Source organism: Macaca thibetana, chromosome 4 (assembly GCF_024542745.1).
Source record: "Macaca thibetana thibetana isolate TM-01 chromosome 4, ASM2454274v1, whole genome shotgun sequence".
In the NCBI taxonomy this organism is placed as follows: domain Eukaryota; kingdom Metazoa; phylum Chordata; class Mammalia; order Primates; family Cercopithecidae; genus Macaca; species Macaca thibetana.
In genome coordinates, this window is record NC_065581.1 from 50531662 (window position 1) to 50551063 (window position 19402).

General features: G+C 34.4%; 1 protein-coding gene across 2 annotated transcripts; it reads right to left on the bottom strand.

The window, feature by feature from the left end:
- Window positions 1-1761: 1761 nt before the first annotated feature.
- CRISP3 (cysteine rich secretory protein 3) lies at window positions 1762-19149 on the bottom strand. 2 transcript variants are annotated; one of them, XM_050786213.1, is made up of 8 exons: window positions 19025-19149; window positions 11692-11765; window positions 10755-10871; window positions 9867-9954; window positions 8057-8202; window positions 7553-7650; window positions 5520-5608; window positions 1762-3231 (listed from the first exon to the last, which is right to left on the bottom strand). In XM_050786213.1, the coding sequence occupies exons 2-8, from the start codon at window positions 11761-11763 to the stop codon at window positions 3104-3106; spliced, it is 738 nt and encodes a 245-aa protein (XP_050642170.1). In that variant the 5' UTR covers window positions 11764-11765; window positions 19025-19149; the 3' UTR covers window positions 1762-3103. The 2 variants fall into 2 exon arrangements, with proteins under 2 accessions (XP_050642170.1, XP_050642169.1); XM_050786212.1 differs by lacking the exon at window positions 19025-19149 and having other exon boundaries at window positions 11692-11784.
- Between the last annotated feature and the right edge of the window lie 253 nt (window positions 19150-19402).

Below are 19402 nucleotides of genomic sequence, written 5' to 3' on the forward strand. Positions count from 1 at the left end.
AATGGGATCTAATTAAACTAAAGAGTTTCTGCATAGCAAAAGAAACTACTATCAGAATGAACAGGCAACATACAGAATGGGAGAAAATTTTTGCAATCTACTCTTCTGACAAAGGGCTAATATCCAGAATCTACAAAAAACTCAAACAAATTTACAAGAAAAAATCAAACAAACCCATCAAAAAGTGGGCGAAGGATATGAATAGACACTCCTCAAAGGAAGACATTTATGCAGCCAACAGACACATGAAAAAGTGCTCATCATCACTGGCCATCAGAGAAATGCAAATCAAAACCACAATGAGATACCCTCTTATGCCAGTTAGAATGGCGATCATTAAAAAGTCAGGAAACAACAGGTGCTGGAGAGGATGTGGAGAAATAGAAACACTTTTACACTCTTGGTGGGACTGTAAACTAGTTCAACCATTGTGGAAGACTGTGTGGGGATTCCTCAAGGATCTAGAACTAGAAATACTATTTGACCCAGCCATCCCATTACTGGGCATATACCCAAAAGATTATAAATAATGCTGCTATAAGGACACATGCACACATATGTTTATTGCAGCACTATTCACAGTAGCAAAGACTTGGAACCAACCCAAATGTCCATCAATGATAGACTGGATTAAGACAATGTGGCACATATACACCATGGAATACTGTGCAGCCATAAAAAAGGATGAGTTCATGTCCTTTGTAGGGACATGGATGAAGGTGGAAACCATCATTCTCAGCAAACTATCGCAAGGACAAAAAAACAAACACCGCACGTTCTCACTCACAGGTGGGAATTGAACAATGAGAACCCTTGGACACAGGAAAAGGAACATCATACATTGGGACCTGTTGTGGGGTGGGAGGAGGGGGGAGGGATAGCATTAGGAGATATACTTAATGTAAATGATGAGTTAATGGGTGTAGCACACCAACATGGCACACGTATACATATGTAACAAGCCTGCACATTGTGCACATGCACCCTAGAACTTAAAGTATAATAAAAAAAGAACAACAAGGAGAAAAGAATATCACAAATATAGCTTTTGGCTTTGGAAAAAAAAGGAGAAGAAATATAGGGAGCTCTGAGAGAAAATGGTGGGAGTTTCTCTAGATTATATGCTCAAAATAATCTGTTGATGAAATGATGTTTAATGTGAAGTAGCAATTCTAGCAAATAATACAGTGATCATTCTTCCGAACAGAGCAATAGCAAACACAAACACCATAAGGTAAAAATGATCTTGAGGAATTTGAGGTAATTTAATGGGCTCATCCTACTGGAGCAGAGGAAATGAGGGAGGGTGGAATGAAGTGAGATTGGAGAGGCAAATATAAAAAAGATTATTCAGCTTCTTGCAGATCAGTTTAAGATCATGAATATTATACTAATTACTTCTGAAGCCTATTGAAAGGTTTTGAATGGAGATTAATTAGGAAATTTATTGCTTAAGAGATTAAGAGATGCAGCCAAAAATATCATCTAGGAGCTGCCTTGGTGGTCCTGCACCTTCCTGTTTTCCTTTGCCTCATGACTACTTAGATCCTTGAAATTTTTACTGAAGTTTGATACTGAGTAAACAAGTCCATCTGATATGACAACCTAATCATTGATATTACCGGAAAGGACAAAATCAAACATATAGCACTGGGATAAAGGAACTGAAGGTTAAGAGTAAAAGTCTAGGAAAGAATAACTAGATAATCTGAAGAAAAGCTATGATGTGTCATAGAGTCAAGAAAAAAATTCTTGTATTTATTTTCAAAATACTTTTTATTTTTCATTGTTTTCTTAGATTTACTGAAAATTTGGTAAGATAGTACAGAGAATTCCCAGATAGCCCTCACCCAGTTTCAGTTTCTCTAATGTTATCATCTTACATTACCCTGCTATATTTATCAAGATTAAGAAATCAACACTACTGTTAAAAATACTCCAGATTCTATTCAGACTTCATCAGCTTTTCATTACTGATCTTTTTCTTTTCCAGGATCTGATCCAAGAAAGCACATTGCATTTGGCTCCCATGTCTCCTTAGTCTCATGTGGTCTGTGATTGTTTCTCAGGATTTTCTTATTTTCCATGATTTTTACAGTTTTGAGGAATACTCTAAAATACCCCAGGGATATTTTGTAGAATGTCCTTCAGCTTGAATTTGCTGTATGTTTTAGCTCATAATTAGATTGGGATTACGAATTTTTAGAAAGATTACATAGAACAAATCCACATGACTTATCACTGGTGACATTAATGTTGATCACTTGGTGAAGAAGGCATTTGTCATTTTTCTCCCCTGTAAAGTTACTATGTTTCCCTTTCCATATTCCACTCTTCGGAAATGAGTCACTAATTTTAGTGAAGACTCAAGGTGGGGGACTGAGTGCTACCTCCTTGAGTGGAGGGTATTTACCTGTATTATCTTGGATCCTTTTTTAAGGAAGGTTTGTCAAAGAGAAGAGAGGTTTAAAAATGAAGGTGTGATCATATTCTACTGTAAAATTTATGCAGATAAACAAAGGATTATACTGATTTTGGCAAAATAAAAGTCAGGGTTGTTTTAGGAGGAACAGCTTCAACTCAGTTGTGAGGATGCCAGTCAGATGATTCTAAAGAAGGGTGAATGAGTGAAAGGAATTAAGACAGCATATGGGAGAACGTCTTTGAAGATGCTTAGCCTTAGAGTGGAGCTAGGAAAGGCAACTAAGCCAAGGACTCATGTGAAAATTATATTATTCTTTTTGTAAATTTTGTTCTAGGAACATAATTCTCACTTTCAATCCCGGGTTTTACTGAACTTAGTCATGTGAGAATACCACTTTCAAAATTTTCACCCTAATTAAATTCAGTAAATTTAAATCACAAAGTTTATATATAAAAATCCAAAGTTGTTGTTATAGATTTTGTTACTTTTAAACCTTTTGTATGAAAAAGATTTTTGTAAAATAAAAAGCAGATCCAGAAGAAAAAGATTTGGAATCAAATGTGTATCAAACATGCCTACAATTTCTCAGCTAGTATATGCTAAATCTAAGTAGATGCCGAATCTAAGTAGATAATCTGACTCCTCTCTACATAACGCTACTCGGTGTGTACTGCGAATTTAATAAATGCTGTTTGAACAATTGCAGGAGGCCTTGCAACTGTCCCTGACAAACGGATATTGACAGGAATATGTTTGCTTCAAATTTTCACAGTTACTATAGAGATCTTCATACTTGCAACCATTGGCTGGAATAAAAACAAAGAAACCGGTCACTTCATTATCATTTTCTTCCATAACAACAACACATACAATACATTCTATATGAACGGAGAGTAGGGAAGTGAGCAAACAAACTGGCATTGTTACCCTAAGATGGCCATTCTATATCTTGAGGGACACACACAAGGTCTCTTAGGTAAACACACAGATTCATTTTTAAATTCGAGCTTTTGGAAATGTTTCTAAGATGAACTGACATATTTTCCTCACTCAACGAGTGAGCAGAGTAAAATTAATTTAAATGGATTTCTCTAGAACTGCGATATCCAAAATGGTAGATACTTGTCATGTGGTTGTTTAAACTTAAATTAATAAAAATTAAATAAAATTAAAATTTCAGGTCTTTCCTCAACAACACCAGTTATATCACGTGCTCAGTAGCCATGTGTCTAAGGGCGACTTTATAGGAAAGTGAGAATATTGAACATCTTCATCATTGTAGAAAGTCATTGAACACAGTTCTAGACTCTAGTGCCACCAGTCTTTCTCTCAGGTCTAAGTAATTATTATAGGAAGATGTCAATGTATAATGTAAAAGGTGGAGAGACTGTCATTATGATTATTGGACATTTCTACTTGAATGTCCTTCAGTGGCCACAAACTCAACAAATCTCAAACTAAATTCATCATCCTGTCTACAAGCTTGACATTTCTTTGTTATTTCCCAACAATTCTTCATTTGGTTCACCCAGTTTCAGAGAAATGGCACTCCCAACTATTAAACAATTCAAGCCAGGAGCCAGGAATCAACTGAAACTTGTTTCTATTTTTTTTTTGTAATCAATATTCAACAATACGAGGTAACAACAACTGACTATTCTCCTTTCTTCCTATTTTTCATACCTGTCTATTTTTTTCATTCATTTTGCACTAATGCAGTAAAGATACTCATTTGTTTTTGAGTGTGTGTTTTTCCAACAGTCTCCTAGCTGATTTTCATCCAATTGCTTCTTCCTACTAGTGTCAGGAGCTCCTTAGAAAACACAGTTCAGATCTTATCATTCTTCTGTTTAAAATTTTTCAGTTGGCTGATCATTACTAATAAGATAAATTTCAAGCTTCTTAGAAAACAGCATTTGGCAGTGCTGGAAATATTTGGATTTTTCTTCTTTAGTTGATTTATAGCTTTGGTATTATCAATATTCTGAATTATTGCTATACAATTCAGTCAGAAAAAAATGTTACAATTCAGTCAGGTGAATGCATTTGAAAGGTAAAAATCTCAACGAATGGGTCGACTGCATTGTCAGTAATAATTTTAGTAATACATCCTAGTTAAGCAAACATATCAACTCTTTGTATTTTTATTTATAAAAGCATAAAATGAAATTGTATGAGATATATATTTATTTTACTTCTTTTTGCTAAAATATTTTTGAGGCTTCTGTGAGTTAATACTACATACAGATTTGATTTTGACTTTAAAAATGCATATAAAAATTATTAGCAAGCGGAAGTGCAAGTGATTATTATATTAAACTTGATGACTCTAACTACACTATGGCAAATATGAGGAAGTTAGTATGATAAATTCATTAGCATATGAGAAATGGCAGTATTTGGAGGCCCTGTCTAGATTGAGCCATATTCTATGGTCTCATACTCTTAGATGTCTATTTGTTTTTCTTTTTTAAAATATGCCGTATTTTGTATAATGATATAAAGTTTTATGAGGAGAAACTTCATATTTAATTATAATGTGTCATTTTCACAGACACATTTTCATATATGCCAATATATAAAATGGATGGTAAATGTTTCATCAGGTTACATATGATAACAGGTCAAATTTTACATTGCAAATAATACATAGATAATGAACAGTGTAAAATGTTCACTTAAAAACACTCCGTAAGGCTGGGTGTGATGGCTCACACCTGTAATCCCAGTACTTTGGGTGGCTGAGGTGGGCAGATCGCTTGATGGCCAGAAGTTCGAGACCAGTGTGGCCAACATGGCAAAATCTTGTCTCTACAAAAAGTACAAAATTAGCCAGGTGTGCTGGCACGTGCCTGTAGTCCCACCTACTCAGGAGGCTGAGGCATTAGAATCACTTGATCCCTGCAAGCGGAGGATGCAGTGAGTTGAGATGGCGCAACTGCACTCCAGCCTGGGTGACAGAGCCAGACAGATTTTTTTTTTTTGTCCTTTGCATGAAAGCATTGCTTAAGTTGGTTGTCTTCAGAGTTCCCAATTCTTAGAAGAAATGTCAGATCATTTTATTTTATTATCAAGTTAATCACTTTAAACTTACTGCATAGTCCATCGTCACAGTTATTTGGGCAACTGGCGCAAGGTGCTCCTTGTTCATAAGGGACATATAGTCTGTTAACCCAATTACCACTGAAATTTGAAATAAAAAATGTCAAATATTTTTCATTTTTCTGTTTAGTTTATGTTCCAAAGTTAGTATCAGTCACCAAATATACATGGGTATTTATTAAATGTTTTTAATTATGTCAAATAATTAAAAATATAATATTCTCAGAGGATATTCAGACAATAATGCAAATTAAGAGAATAATTCACACATTCATTCACTTTCCTGACCATAGTCTCTCAACCTGAGAAACTGAAACAGGATAATTAAAGTCTAAAGGTTTTAGAGCGTATTTCGATATGGCAACACACTTCATCTCCCAATAGACTTGGTCAAATTGCTAAGATGATGTACCACAAGGTTCTGGCAAGGGTTAAAACATATCCCCTAGGGAGATAATAAAAGTTCCTGAAGCACAGAAGGTTGCAATATGAAAAATAACATTTAATGTTAAATGTAGCTTATAATTAAAAATAAAAAATACCATAATTTCTATAATATGAAGAAGGGTAAGTACAGTTTCAGCATAAATTTTGGCTTTTAGGTGGGGTGGTGATTTTCACATGGTTTTTGCTGTATGTTTGTGAAAGGGTACTGTGCTCAGGAAGGTTTGGGAATGTCTACAGGTGGTGTGTATGAGATGTTTATGTTTGCCAAGAATGGGAATGTTAGGGGAAAAAAAGATTTAATTAATATTAATCTCCTCTGTGTGTTCATCTTACAGTGACTAGCCTGTACCTCAATGATGATTATTTTCCTATCGGTAATTATCATCTGAAAATACAAGAAAGCCAAAGTCTTAATTGCACTAAGTAGGTTAACAGTCCAAGTCAATGTAGCTGAATCTCAGCCTTCCTTCACAGAATATAACTGTAGGTGTGTGAGCACTTAAAAAAATGTGAAATAGACATCAAAGTGTTCTGGAAGTTCTCTTTTTCCTGCTTTCTCTCATTACTACTTCCAACTCTCACTCAGATGCAGACTCAAGATGCTCTCCTCTCATGACCAGGCATTTGGGGGCAGTCTCCCAGGGTCTTTCAATTTTCTGCATTAACAATGATAATTCTTTGCTGAAAAATGACCTTACAGGTCATATTTCTCAAACTGGAATCCTACATCACCTGGGATATCTACAGCCTCAAAATAAGTCATGCAGAAAGCTGAGTTTGGGGAAAGCCCCTCCCACTAGTGGTGAACAATTTCAAATATTAAAAGGAAATTAAAGCTAATAGATATGTTGTGAATATATCTTCAATATATCCACAGATTTTTTCTGTGTGAGTAAGTGAAATATATTGCTTGAGAAAAAAAGTGGACTTTCTTCAGGAAACCCAAGATAATTAAGAAATTATGATCTTAACGGTTCCATGAAATGTTTTTGTGGTAAATTCCAAGAAGCAAAAATTTAAGATATTATCTTTTCTTGGCTATTTGAAACATATTGGGGATCTCTTGAAAAGTCTTTGAGGTCCAAGATTTAATCATTTCTTAATGTATAATGTGAAATTTTCTGATAAGCATGAGTAAGAGCATTTGAGCAGAAAGGACTGATATTACTAAAATGGGTCTTTACTCATTTGTTTGTCACCTTACTTTATCCCTGGACTAATTGTCAAGCTTTCAGTTTCTCGTATGTAAACTTAGCATGAACTGATAAAATTATATTTAGACAACTACACACTACCTGTACTCATGAAGTAACCATGAGCATAGGAAAAGGCAATTGAGCGAGGAGATAAATTATTTTAGGCATGAGGAAAGACAGCTCCCTGTTCAATAACACTTGGAACTGGAACTGAAAACTTGATCTTTCTGCGAAGTAGATTGAATGTGTCTCAACTTTAGAAAATATTTCTAAAGATTAATCTCCTTCACCTTTACTGAAATATGCTTTTTGGTTTGTTTTTATATTAAATATTAAATCGTATTTAGCATTATTGACAATAAACTCTAAAATATATACTTACGTAGGACAATATTGGCAAACATAGTAGTATTTGAGAACTGCTTGATTGGGACAGTAGGCAATTCCACATCCAATGAGGTAGGAAGAGTACCAAACAACCTATAAACCCATAAGTGAACATACGAGAGCACATTAGAGAAGAAGGAAATACCGAAAAACAAGTAGTAGGAAATACAAAATGGAGAAGAATATTACCGACATATTTTGCCTATACCTTATGGCTATATTTAGTTAAATTATTGAATCAAACTAAAAGACTTTTAAAATATTACATTTCCATGTACATTCCTTTTTGAGACTGTTAGACAAAGATTATGTTTCCCTACCATGATCCTGCAGACTATTGAAGAATGACAGCTCACAGCTGAAATACTCACCAAATGCCAGACTATTCTATATTCACTTGAAAATTTCCCCCAAATTCAACTTGGAATCAGTCAAAATTTGAAGAATCCTTTTTTTAGGGCACTTGTAAAGGAGGTGGTTTTTCATTTCTTCTCTTTACCTGTGTATAATGTCCAACCACTGCATTGGGAGTCTTTGGCCCTACACCAAAGTCAAAATCCTCGTATTCATCAAACCAGCTTTGGATTGCTTGTGACCATGAATTGGGGGCACTTGACATGTAGAGATTCTCACCACATTTTAGACCTAAGAAGGAACAGACCACTCATGAGGAAAGCAATAAAGCATGCAATGGCAAAATACACACCCCCCACCCGCCCCCTCCACACAGCAGAATCCCTGTTTTTTAAATACTGTCCCCAATGCCCATCATTAATGAATATCAACTAATACATAAGGAGGGTGCCTCAGATCCTTATCAGCTATAAGCTGAACAGAAGCCAGATTTGCCCAATACTTGAGGTTGGTCTCAACATGCAAAACTTTGAGTAGATGGAGAACCCTTTTTTCTTTAATATCTGCTCTCCCTGGATTCATTTATTTACACATTGAATTCTTCACATGGGTGTGCCTTATGAGCTTTCAGCTTTGTAATGTGAGCTTGCTGAAGGCAAGCATCAATTTAGTAATTCCTCTCCTGCTCTAGTCCGTATTCACCAGAGATTTTCATATATAGGAATCTGAATAAGTGTTTAGAATTATTATTTTGTGTGAATTTTTAAAAAAAAGTCTTATGCTCAGTCTTTAAGAGCCCAAACATGAAGAAAATGACACCATAAAAGACAATATTTTCACAGGTTACAGGCCTCCTCTTAGCAAATCAGAACATCACAGGCCACACTTTGCTCAAAAAATAAGGAAAAAAGTGCCTTGCAGCCCAGAAATACTTCAGTGCTTTTTCAAGCCCTGAAATTAATATTTATATTTGGATGGCTTAACATGGGATGTCTACATGCTACTTAAAGAGAGTATAAACTACCTCTGTATAGTTCCTTTAAGAGGGAAAGAAAGAAGCTAAGATTTTAACAATAGATTGGGATTTTCAAGACCATTTCTTTCAATCTTCTGGTGACCATAGTTACCTCCTTTCATAAATTTATTATAGTTTTAATATCAAGGATATAGATAACAATGGCAGTCCTATTTTCAAAACAAGCCAGTTATTTACCACTTGTAAATTTGGCTTGCCTTTACCTATGTTGTTTTTGATAATTCAATAAATACTTTATCTGATAGCTCATCCATATGATATTTTATCTAGTTGTTTTTATATTTATTGATGCATAGGTTATGTCTTGCAGGTCATTTTTATTTTGTCTAATATAGTATGCATTGTAAACATCCAGCAAATACGAAAGACATGGCTTACCATCATCAAAAATTCAAAAGAAAATAGTAAAAGCTAATACTGGTGTTAAATATCTTTTTTTGTAAAATTCAGGAACAGTTTGACAAAATTTAAAATATTTTATAAAAACAAAATTAAGTAGGTTTCAAAACACAAATAGGCTCTATATTATCACTAAAAAGGATACTGATTTAGAAGCCAGAAATTCTAATTCCAGATTTCCTATATATGACATTAATTACCAATCATCATTTTCTTCCAGACTTGGTTTTCTAATCTCTGTAATTGGGAAAGAGATGATCTGTAACCTGCTTTACTCATGAGCTGATTGAGAGGTACAAATGTGATACTGCCTGAGACAGTTTTTGTAAAATTTACGTAAAACCATAAGCTCAGATGGTGCTTCTCAGAGTTATCTCTACATATAGAGATATTCTATCTTGAAAAAGGTAGCATTAGAAGCAATATTTATTTACAAACTTTTCTTAATGCAACATTATAACATGGTTTCTTATTATTTTACTTGTTGATTTATTCAACAAATATTTCCTAATTTACATACTAGTCTTTCGATCCCTTGGGTTACTGTGTCTGTAATTGCACTGGTTTGCCCACTTTTGGGCATTTGCTGCAGCCTCTTTGTTCCATTCCTGAAACAAGGACAGAAAAAAGATATCCACTTAATATCTCAAACCTCACAGGAGCATAAGCCTTATAATCAGGTTATAGGTTGATTTACATCATCACAAAATTTCTGTGCAAGCATCTTCTGATTTGTATAGTAATCAAATATATATTTTTTTGATGTGCCTTTTTCTGCTCCACAAAGAAATATAGGTAATATGCCTACCCTAAGTAATCAAAAAAAATCTAGGTTTATAGCCTAATTATTTATGACAGGACAACAGAAACATAAAGATTTTTAGTAATGATCCTACTCTAAATATTGATAAACATGTGGAGGTGTTGAGATTGCTTTTGCTGACAATGAAGTAATTAGCTGGCTTACTTCACTTCCAGTTCTTTTTCCCCCCCACCCCTTCACTGAATATGTTTGGGAGACATGTGGCCTTTGGTACAAGGCCCAGAAAAGTAGATTGTTATTTACCCTAAACGGCATTTATCTTAAACGAAAAAGGTCTTTCTGATCTTAGATTAGGACAGATAAGATAAGGAGCAGAAAAGCATAATGGCTTTTCACTGTATGTCCAAAGATTTGGTTTTGATTCTGCTTCCATAATTTAAATAGCCCTATGAATTTGACATTATGCAACCATTATAAAGAGAAGTTAAGAAATTTAGCTCTGCCCATTACACAGCTCAAATGAAATAACAAAATAGAGACAGAACTTTGTAAACCTTGAAGTTATTAAGAGATTTTCGTTGCCAGCCGCCTGCTCCTTCCACAGCTTGTTCACACCCCTCTCCTTTGCAATATACCACCTCTTACCATCTTTAGCATGTTGCTGGCAGGTGGAGAGACTGCTCTCCTCAGTTCATTGTGTTTATTTACAATCTCCCTTTGCACTTGTGTTTGGGTGGTTAACAAAGCAGTAAAAGCGGGATCCTAAGGGAAGATAAAATTACAATTATTTTTTAACATTGTTGGAAATTGCGCAGAGTAGTAACTATGTTAGCTTGAGGGAACAAGGACCATTTTAAAAAAGTGTTTGAGCCAATACTAGGTAAACACTGTCAATGACAGCCAAAGCTATGACTTTTTAATGGAAAAGTATTATATGAAAGTTTTCAGATTGGGGATATAATTCATGGCATGACAAACTAAAATCTCCTCTGAGGCCACAAACACCAATTTCTGGGTTAAGAGAGGTCTTAATGTGATTTTTCTAGATATATGAGTGACAACATCTTATAGTGACAAGGGTACATGATAGGAATTATTAAGACATTCACACTCAGGCTGCAGCAAAGAAGTGGTAAGGATTGGGCTATATGATTTACCCTAAGACTTTAGGGGGAATTTCTGCCTGAAATGGTGTCTGGTATTTAGAAAAAATGCTTAGGCTCAGTCTAAGTGCATGTGTAACATGCAATACTCTAATAAAAGAGTTTTATGTATTAGGTAGCAAATTTTATGGGATCACTCAAAAGATAGTTTTACCACATTAAAAAAAGTCTCCAAGGCAATTTGTGGGGTGGAGCAAAGTCATTTAATTAATGAACTTCAATACCCTCATGTGGCTAGGGGCTACCATGTCGATCACCACAGCTTTAAACATAATTATGTTAACTATCTTGAGCTACTAATGAGTACTTTATGATGTACCAGACACTCTAGTCCTTTTCACTTTTGAAGATTGATCTAGTAGCTTGCTATCCCTCATGGTTGCCTGAATTTTTCTGAAGATTTTTGACTTTAACCATACCTTGTCTTCATTTGCTGGGAAGGATGGAAGCAGCCCAGCAACCAAGAACAACAGCACTGGGAATAATGTCATTGCTGGGAAAACAAAACCGGTGGAACAGGGATCTGCATTAAAATGATTAGTACATGAACTGCTGAGTAACATGAGGGTGGGAGAAATGTAATGACTTCCATTATCCCAAATTCATTACTAATGTAACAGAAGACTTGTCACATGGAGTGAGCAGAATGACAGTGGATTCAGCTTTCGAAGTATGCCTCCAACTGGGACTATAAAGAACAAACCCAAATTCCCCACTGAAGCCCTTGAAGCATGCCTGTAAATGCTAAGGACTTTCTACCTCCTTCTTCTGCAGCTCTGCAGTCTTCTCTGTGTAACTGCTCTCTTTAGGTTCTAGGAGTGGATTCTTCACAGTGACAATTCAGTAGCTTCCAACTGTGATTATTACAGGGATACTACTGCATTAGCCCTTGCTGATTTCCTTAAGTGCTGTCTATACTTTCATAAATATACTCTTATTAACATCTCTTCAAATTACAAGTTAGCCTGTGCCAGTTCTTTTCCATCAGGGATCTGGCTCATATACTTGCCGTTCTTCGAACCCTAGAAAGTCCTCTAAGTGTATGCTTTTCGTGCATACTTTTAAACTACTCTCTTCAACTTTACCTGTGCAGCTAGCATCCTAACTCCTTTCCTCTCAAAACTTTATCTTTAGTACCATGCCTCAAATTTAAAAAGGCAACATTTTTTCCTCTGGAACTTAAACCAAAAAGGTAATAATTTGATTATCACTTTTAAGGGATTACTAACCCTATCTGTATTAATATCCTTAATATGTTCACATTCTTTGTCTCACTAATTCAACTTCTTGGAATCCTACTGAAATTATAAACTATATTGGAAAAGTTTTAAGCATAAAATTTTTATCATGTTATCATTTATAAGAGGTAAAACATTGTAAATTAATTACATGCTTAGTAATAGGGAGCTATAATGTCTAGGTAAATGAGAGTACATCCTCTTATGGCAGTATATTAGACATAAAAACCACTCTATATTTATGGTGGTTTTGTAACCTCAGAGAAAAAGCTTATGCTTCAATGTTAAGTTTAAAAACAAGAAAGCAGAACAAATAATACATGGTAGATCCTTAGCCTTCTGTTTTGGACCGAGTGTTAATAGAAGTAGTGACTCATCCTACAAAAGCTCTTCCTTCTTAGTTATTCACTGATTCCTCCTGAACCTCAGCTCTTGAGGGCTGGGAGTGGGTCTCCCTTAGACTATGAACCCAGCTAACAACAAATCCCCACAAAACTCCCAAAGGAAGAACTTTCCACCCCAAATTGGTCCCCAGCACTAAATTCAGCTTTCCTTTCTGCTAACCAGCACTCTCGCACCCCACCCACTGTGAATCTAAGTATTGGGATGCAGCCTGATACACAATTGCAAAACCCATTTTCATGCTATTAAAGTCAATGTCACAAACCATCCCATCCCAGCACTGCTGCACAATCACCCCACAAATATGGGACTTCGCTGGTATCCATTTGTATCACTTTTTCAAAGATATTTCCAATGTAAGAACAAGAAAATGACAGAAAGAGAGATATACTTTTTGATAACAATTGTGGTTTTACTTTGTCCAATGCATCAATAAATACACTTGAAGCCTGAAAAAAAAAAAAAAAAAAAAAAAAGGAATCCATGAAAAATGATAGTGCTAGAATGCAGATCTGGAACTCCAGAACATTTCAAGCTACTAGTGTTACAGACCTTGAAACTCACTCAAAAATAACTTAATCCGGCCCCGCTTCCACCTCTAAATTAATATGTGGATGCTCTAACTCATAGTGTGCTGTATTTAGGGGTGGGCCCTCTAGTGGGCCTCCTTCAGAGTTTGAGAGCAAAAGAGGAAAAGCAGATCCTTATTTTCATTTGTAAGTCAAAGACAATTAGGTATTCTTCTTTCCTTTAGGAGACATTTATCAAATTCCGTACACTCTATTCAGGATAACATGTTACAATATTGGTGCACATGATCAAGTGAACAAGACTTGGTTCTTGCCCTCAGAGTCCTGGTATATCATTGCGGGAGCTTGTCATTCAAGTACCCAGAGTGGGAGCTGGTTGAATTTTCTCATGTGTGCAAAACAGGAGAATAAGATTTTATTTCCTTTTACAGTGATCCATTCCAATGCTTTATGGAGAGAGATGGGGAAGAATCTAGCACAATTCAGGGCTCAGGGAGTAAACAATTCGAATGAGGCAAATATGATAAAGATATATCATCAGCAGTAAGACCAATAATGGTGACAGAGGGTCGCTGTAATATTTCACTCCATCCTCACCTCTCCTCCCCAGGGACTACTGTAAATAGCAGGTTCAAGTGGAAAATGATTTGTTTGCAATTCCATTTAGTAGCGTCACATAGAAGGTACTAGAAAGAATTTTTTAAAAATTGCCTCTCCTGTCATTTACTTGCATGAAGCAATTTCTAAATGTATTAGTTATACAGTTTTTTCTGCTATTTCTTGGAGATAAACATTAGATTTCTCTTCATTTCCCTTGAAAGAGTTATTTTGCACTTTGTGTAAGTCACTGAGTCCCACCTTTTATATGGTTTTCTGTTCTATTCTGGTTTTCCTTTTTCAAAGAAATTAATAATTCATCTCAAGTGTGATTAGAGAAAAACCAAGTCCCCAGATTTCAAAGATTTATGATTTCAAATAGTGATGGTTTGCTACTAATTCCAGATCTACAGCAGAGCAAATTGTGTCTTTCTGAAGCATAAATATCTGTAATACAATTAAACTGTAACATACTGTGCCTTCTTCACACTGATGTTAGGACCACTGGTATGTTTGAAACACTCCCTTGGAAAAGGGAGTGTTATATGTTGTCTCAAATGACCTGATATCACTGCATATTGACTGATAACATATATCTACAAAAATTCTATAGGCATATCTCGTCTTAGCAGCCCATTTTGTAGAAATAAGGATTTGCAAATTGGGAAGTAGGACAAATTTGCTTAGTTGATAAGAGAAGAATTAATCAAAAGGTTCATTTATAAAGCAAGCCTTTGGCTTCTATTCCAGGCAGAATATCAAAGTAGGCAAGTTTCTTACTGTCACCCCAAAATTAACTCTGAAAGAATTATAGAAGCAAGAGGGAAACAGGGATTCCAAGAAAATACTGAAAAGATAGTGAGAAAATCTGAGGAGAATAAAGTCTTTCATGACTTCTAGAATGTGTATATGGGTGTGTGTGCGCGTGCGCGTGCGTTGTGTATAATGAATGTGAAGGGGAGGAGAGTGCTGCATCCAACAGCAGTGGTTGGTCTAAAGTAATGCCTGTTAGTTCCCACTCTTGCCTCAAAACAGTCATTGATTCCTCTTTATTTGCAAAATTCTGCAACAACAGAAAAGCGCTTGCTCTAGTGCGATGTGTCAGCAAAGTAGTATCACGGAGCTGTAAGAACCATCCTATGCGGGTCCGGGGCGCGGTGGCTCACGCCTGTAATCCCAGGACTTTGGGAGGCCGAGTCGGGCGGATCACGAGGTCAGGAGATCGAGACCATCCTGGCCAACATGGTGAAACCCCATCTCTAATAAAAATGCAAAAAAATTATCCAGGAGTATCTCTACTAAAAATACAAAAAAATTATCCAGGAGTGGTGGCAGGCGCCTGCAGTCCCAGCTGCTCAGGGGGCTGAGGCAGAAGAATGGTGTGAACCCGGGAGGCAGAGCTTGCAGTGAGCCGAGATCGCGCCACCGCACTCCAGCCTGGGCGATTTAGCGAGACTCCGCCTCAAAAAACGAAAACGAAAAAAAAAAAAAAAAAAAGGAACCATCCTGTGTGAAGGACTGATGATAATAAGGTCATGCGTGATAGCACTCTCCAGTGCTCTTATAGTCACTTATAGTCACACCTTCTTACTCCCTACTGTTGTATGATTCAAATTAGCTTGGCTGCATCCTCCCAATGCTGTTTCATTCCTGAAATGTAATCTGAGGAGTGGATGTAATTCCTTGATGACTCATAAAAGACATAAGAATAATAGTAAATAATACATAAGGCCACTTCATAAATGAATTGCAAGAATCCTAACAAAATATTAACTCACCAATTTCAAAAATATGTTAAAAAATATCATGACCAAGTAAAGTTATATGAGGACTGCAAGAATAATTCAAAATTAGAAAATTCATTGGTAAAATTCATCACATTAACAGATTAAAGCAAAGTAATATGACAAAAATACGTCATTAAATTCAATCCCTATATGTAGTTTTTTTTTTTTTATTTTAAAAGAAAAAATAAAAGAGATCATTAATTTGGTAGGAAGCATATACTGCAAATCTATACCCAATACAATGGTTATTGGAGAAACTCTAGGTGCATTTCATTTAATATTGGGAACAAGAAAAGAATGACTAATACTTTTATTTAACAAAGTACTGGAGAGACCCTAATCAAAGCTGTAAGAAAAGAAAATACATACATATACATGCATATGCATATAATATATACAAGTAACATAACGAATACAATATATAATATATATTTATTACACATAATATATAATGTATATTATATATTACTATATATAATATATATAATATATATATATATTTATATTTATATTAATATATAATATGTTTATATTTATAAATAAATATTTTATTTATTTAAATAATTATATAATATATATTTATTACACATAATATATAAATATTAATATATAAATATTTTATATAATTATATAATATATATTTATATTTGTATAAATATATGTTTATATTTATAAATAAATATTTTATTTATTTAAATAATTATATAATATATATTTATTACACATAATATATAAATATTAATATATAAATATTTTTATATATTAATTTTTAAATAATTAATTTCTATATTAATTTTTAAAATAATTAATTTATATATTTATTTATATGTAATATTTGTAACCTTTGTAAGGGAAGAGGTAAAATTGTTATTGTTTTCAAATGATACGATCATCTATCTGGAGAACACACCAAAATAAACAATTTTGCTAGATGCACTATCAACTTACAAAAATGCCATTTCTATTACTGGAAATACTCAACTAGAATATAAGATTTAAGAAACACTCATAACAGTTAAAAAAATTATACAGTATCTGGGAAACAACAAAAAATTAAAAATTCTTTTTGGAGAAAATTTTAAAACTTTAATAAAGAACATAGTAGAAGTTCTGAATAAATTGAGAGTTTTGTAATGCTTTTAAATGGTACATGTTAAGGTTAAGATATCAATCCTAAACTAACCTAATTGTTTATTTTAATTCCAATACAAATTTTAAGTGGCTTATGAATGACTAAGTTAACCTTTAAAAGAAGAATTGGCTGGGCGCAGTGGCTCACGCCTGTAATCCTAGCACATTGGGAGGCCGAGGCGGGTGAGTTGCCTGAGCTCAGGAGTTCGAGACCACCCTGTGCAATATGGTGAAACCCCGTCTCTACTAAAAATACAAAAGTTAGCCGGGCATGGTGGTGGTGCATGCCTGTAATCCCAGTTACTGGGGAGGCTGAGGCACGAGAATCGCTTGAAACCGGGAGGTGGAGGTTACAGCGAGCCGAGATTGTGCCACTGCACTCCAGCCTGGGAGACAGAGTGAGACTCCATCTCAAATAAATAAATAAACCAATAAAATAAAGAAGAATTAATTGGATTATCTTTTCATATTAGTTATTAAGATAGACTTCAAACCTTTGTTGACAAAATTTAATATTACTGTAGGAACAGATAAATCAATCGATGGAGGTAAATACAAAATTTAAGAGACAGACCAAACATCACAGCATTAAAAAACAAAGGAGGGAGAACAGATTATAGAAATATTTTAAAGAATCATGTGGATTAGAAAAGATGTCAAAAGCATTAATACAAGGGAGTATAATGCGTGCACTATAGGTATAAACACATTTATATACTAGTCACAGCACAGAAAAGTATTTGACGCAATATTTTCTTAAAATTTAATAGTTAATCTTTATTCTGATCACTTTCTTTCATCTTATTATGTATCTGTGATACAGAAAGCAGCCTATGCCAATATGCAAAGTTTGCAAAACTGCTATATTTCATCAAGTAAGAAATTTGTAAAGATATCCAAATAAGAATAGCTGTCTTGCATTTCTTGAGAAGCACTTTTTTTTTCAAGGATGAATTCCCTTCCTTTTACTTGAATTCAATAAGTAACATAACTGAAATTCATAGCAATATCAGATTTACATTACTTGAGAATTCTGACGCTCTTCCTTCCAATTCATCCCTGTCTCTTACAGATCAGAAAGCCCAATTTACCTTACAACTCATCAATGTAGGGTAACTCCCACGCTTGAAACTTGTCATCAATTTAATTACTTTTGATCCGCTTTCAGAAGTCTTAGTCATACAGGCAGACACATTCTAGATTTGGTTTTAACTAGCAAAAGAGGCAACACCGGATCTTCTTTGGCTATTGTAAATACTCCGAGAGTTTCCTGGATAGCATTTAGCCACAGGGAAGAAAAGCATTTTACTCTAAAATCTTCTGTCTAGTGGTAAGTAACCCCTTTCATGTTGTCATTAGGTAGTTCTGTGGTCTCCTAATATCTGATTCTTCATAATCACTTCTAATGTGCTACAGAATATAAAACTGTATGTGGAAATTGCTTCCTTAGATGAAATATGCACGATAGATATTATATTTAAATTACCTACATAAACGTGACTGAGTAGATTGACTTTTGACTGGAAAACGTTTATAAGTCTTTTTTTTTTTTGTACTCTGAGTGCATTTCATGAGGTAAACTGTATTTTATGTTGATGGTCTTTAATAAAATACTTTTTGATCTCGAGATCAGTGCTATAATTTTGTTTTAACCAATTTAAAACTTTTGCTATGGCTTCTCATATAGCTGTATGTTTTAATATTAGTAAAAGTTACTGATGTAAAAGTATGCACACACATATATTCATAGTTTTTCATTTTTCTATTAAAAATAGTTCTAGTACAATTGTTTCCAAAAGTCATAGACACGGGAATTAATTATATTACTTTAGAATGAAAGGTAAAAATTTATTTAAAAATTAAACTGGATAAAAGTGCTTTTGGAATAATAAAGCTGTCTATATATTAGCTTCTCAGCTTAAAATGAATATGTTAAGATGATTACTCTCATTAAAAGTTATCAATAAACTTTGGAAAATCGTAGATAAAATATACTGAATATATCACTTTATCATTGAGAAGGCATAAATGTGTTGTTCACCTTGAAATAAAGGAGTTATCACTTACCAGTGGTTTCCAGAGCAGGATGAAGTATTTATTTCATCTGCTGATAGAAGGAAGGTGGAGAGAGAGAAGGTTAGAGCCATATATATGAAACACCTATTTCCTGTTTTGGCAAATTCTGGTTGTGCAAGTAACTCTAGATCAACAAGGCCTGAAACAGGATTTGTCATACCAATAGTCTCAGATTTCATTGCTGATTTTCTAATCATGATTTTGAAATTATTTGGTGATTCCTCAAATGCCTTTTAAAAGTAAATTGCTATATCAAGTTTTGTAATTGTGCATTTATTCTTTGAAGCTCATATATTATAATTTATCCATATTTTTGCTAGTCAATAGTTTGAAAATTCTTAGCCAAATTATTATCATCACAATATTAGA

Coding starts and splice junctions, on each gene's coding strand:
- CRISP3 (XM_050786213.1), bottom strand. CDS start 11,763: ATGACATTATTCCCAGTGCTGTTGTTCTTGGTTGCTGGGCTGCTTCCA. Junction 9,955..10,754: donor CCAGCAACATGCTAAAGATG/GTAAGAGGTGGT, acceptor TCCTTGTTTCAG/GAATGGAACAAAGAGGCTGC. Junction 8,203..9,866: donor CCCAAGGGATCGAAAGACTA/GTATGTAAATTA, acceptor GTTCCTTCTTAG/GTCTAAAATGTGGTGAGAAT.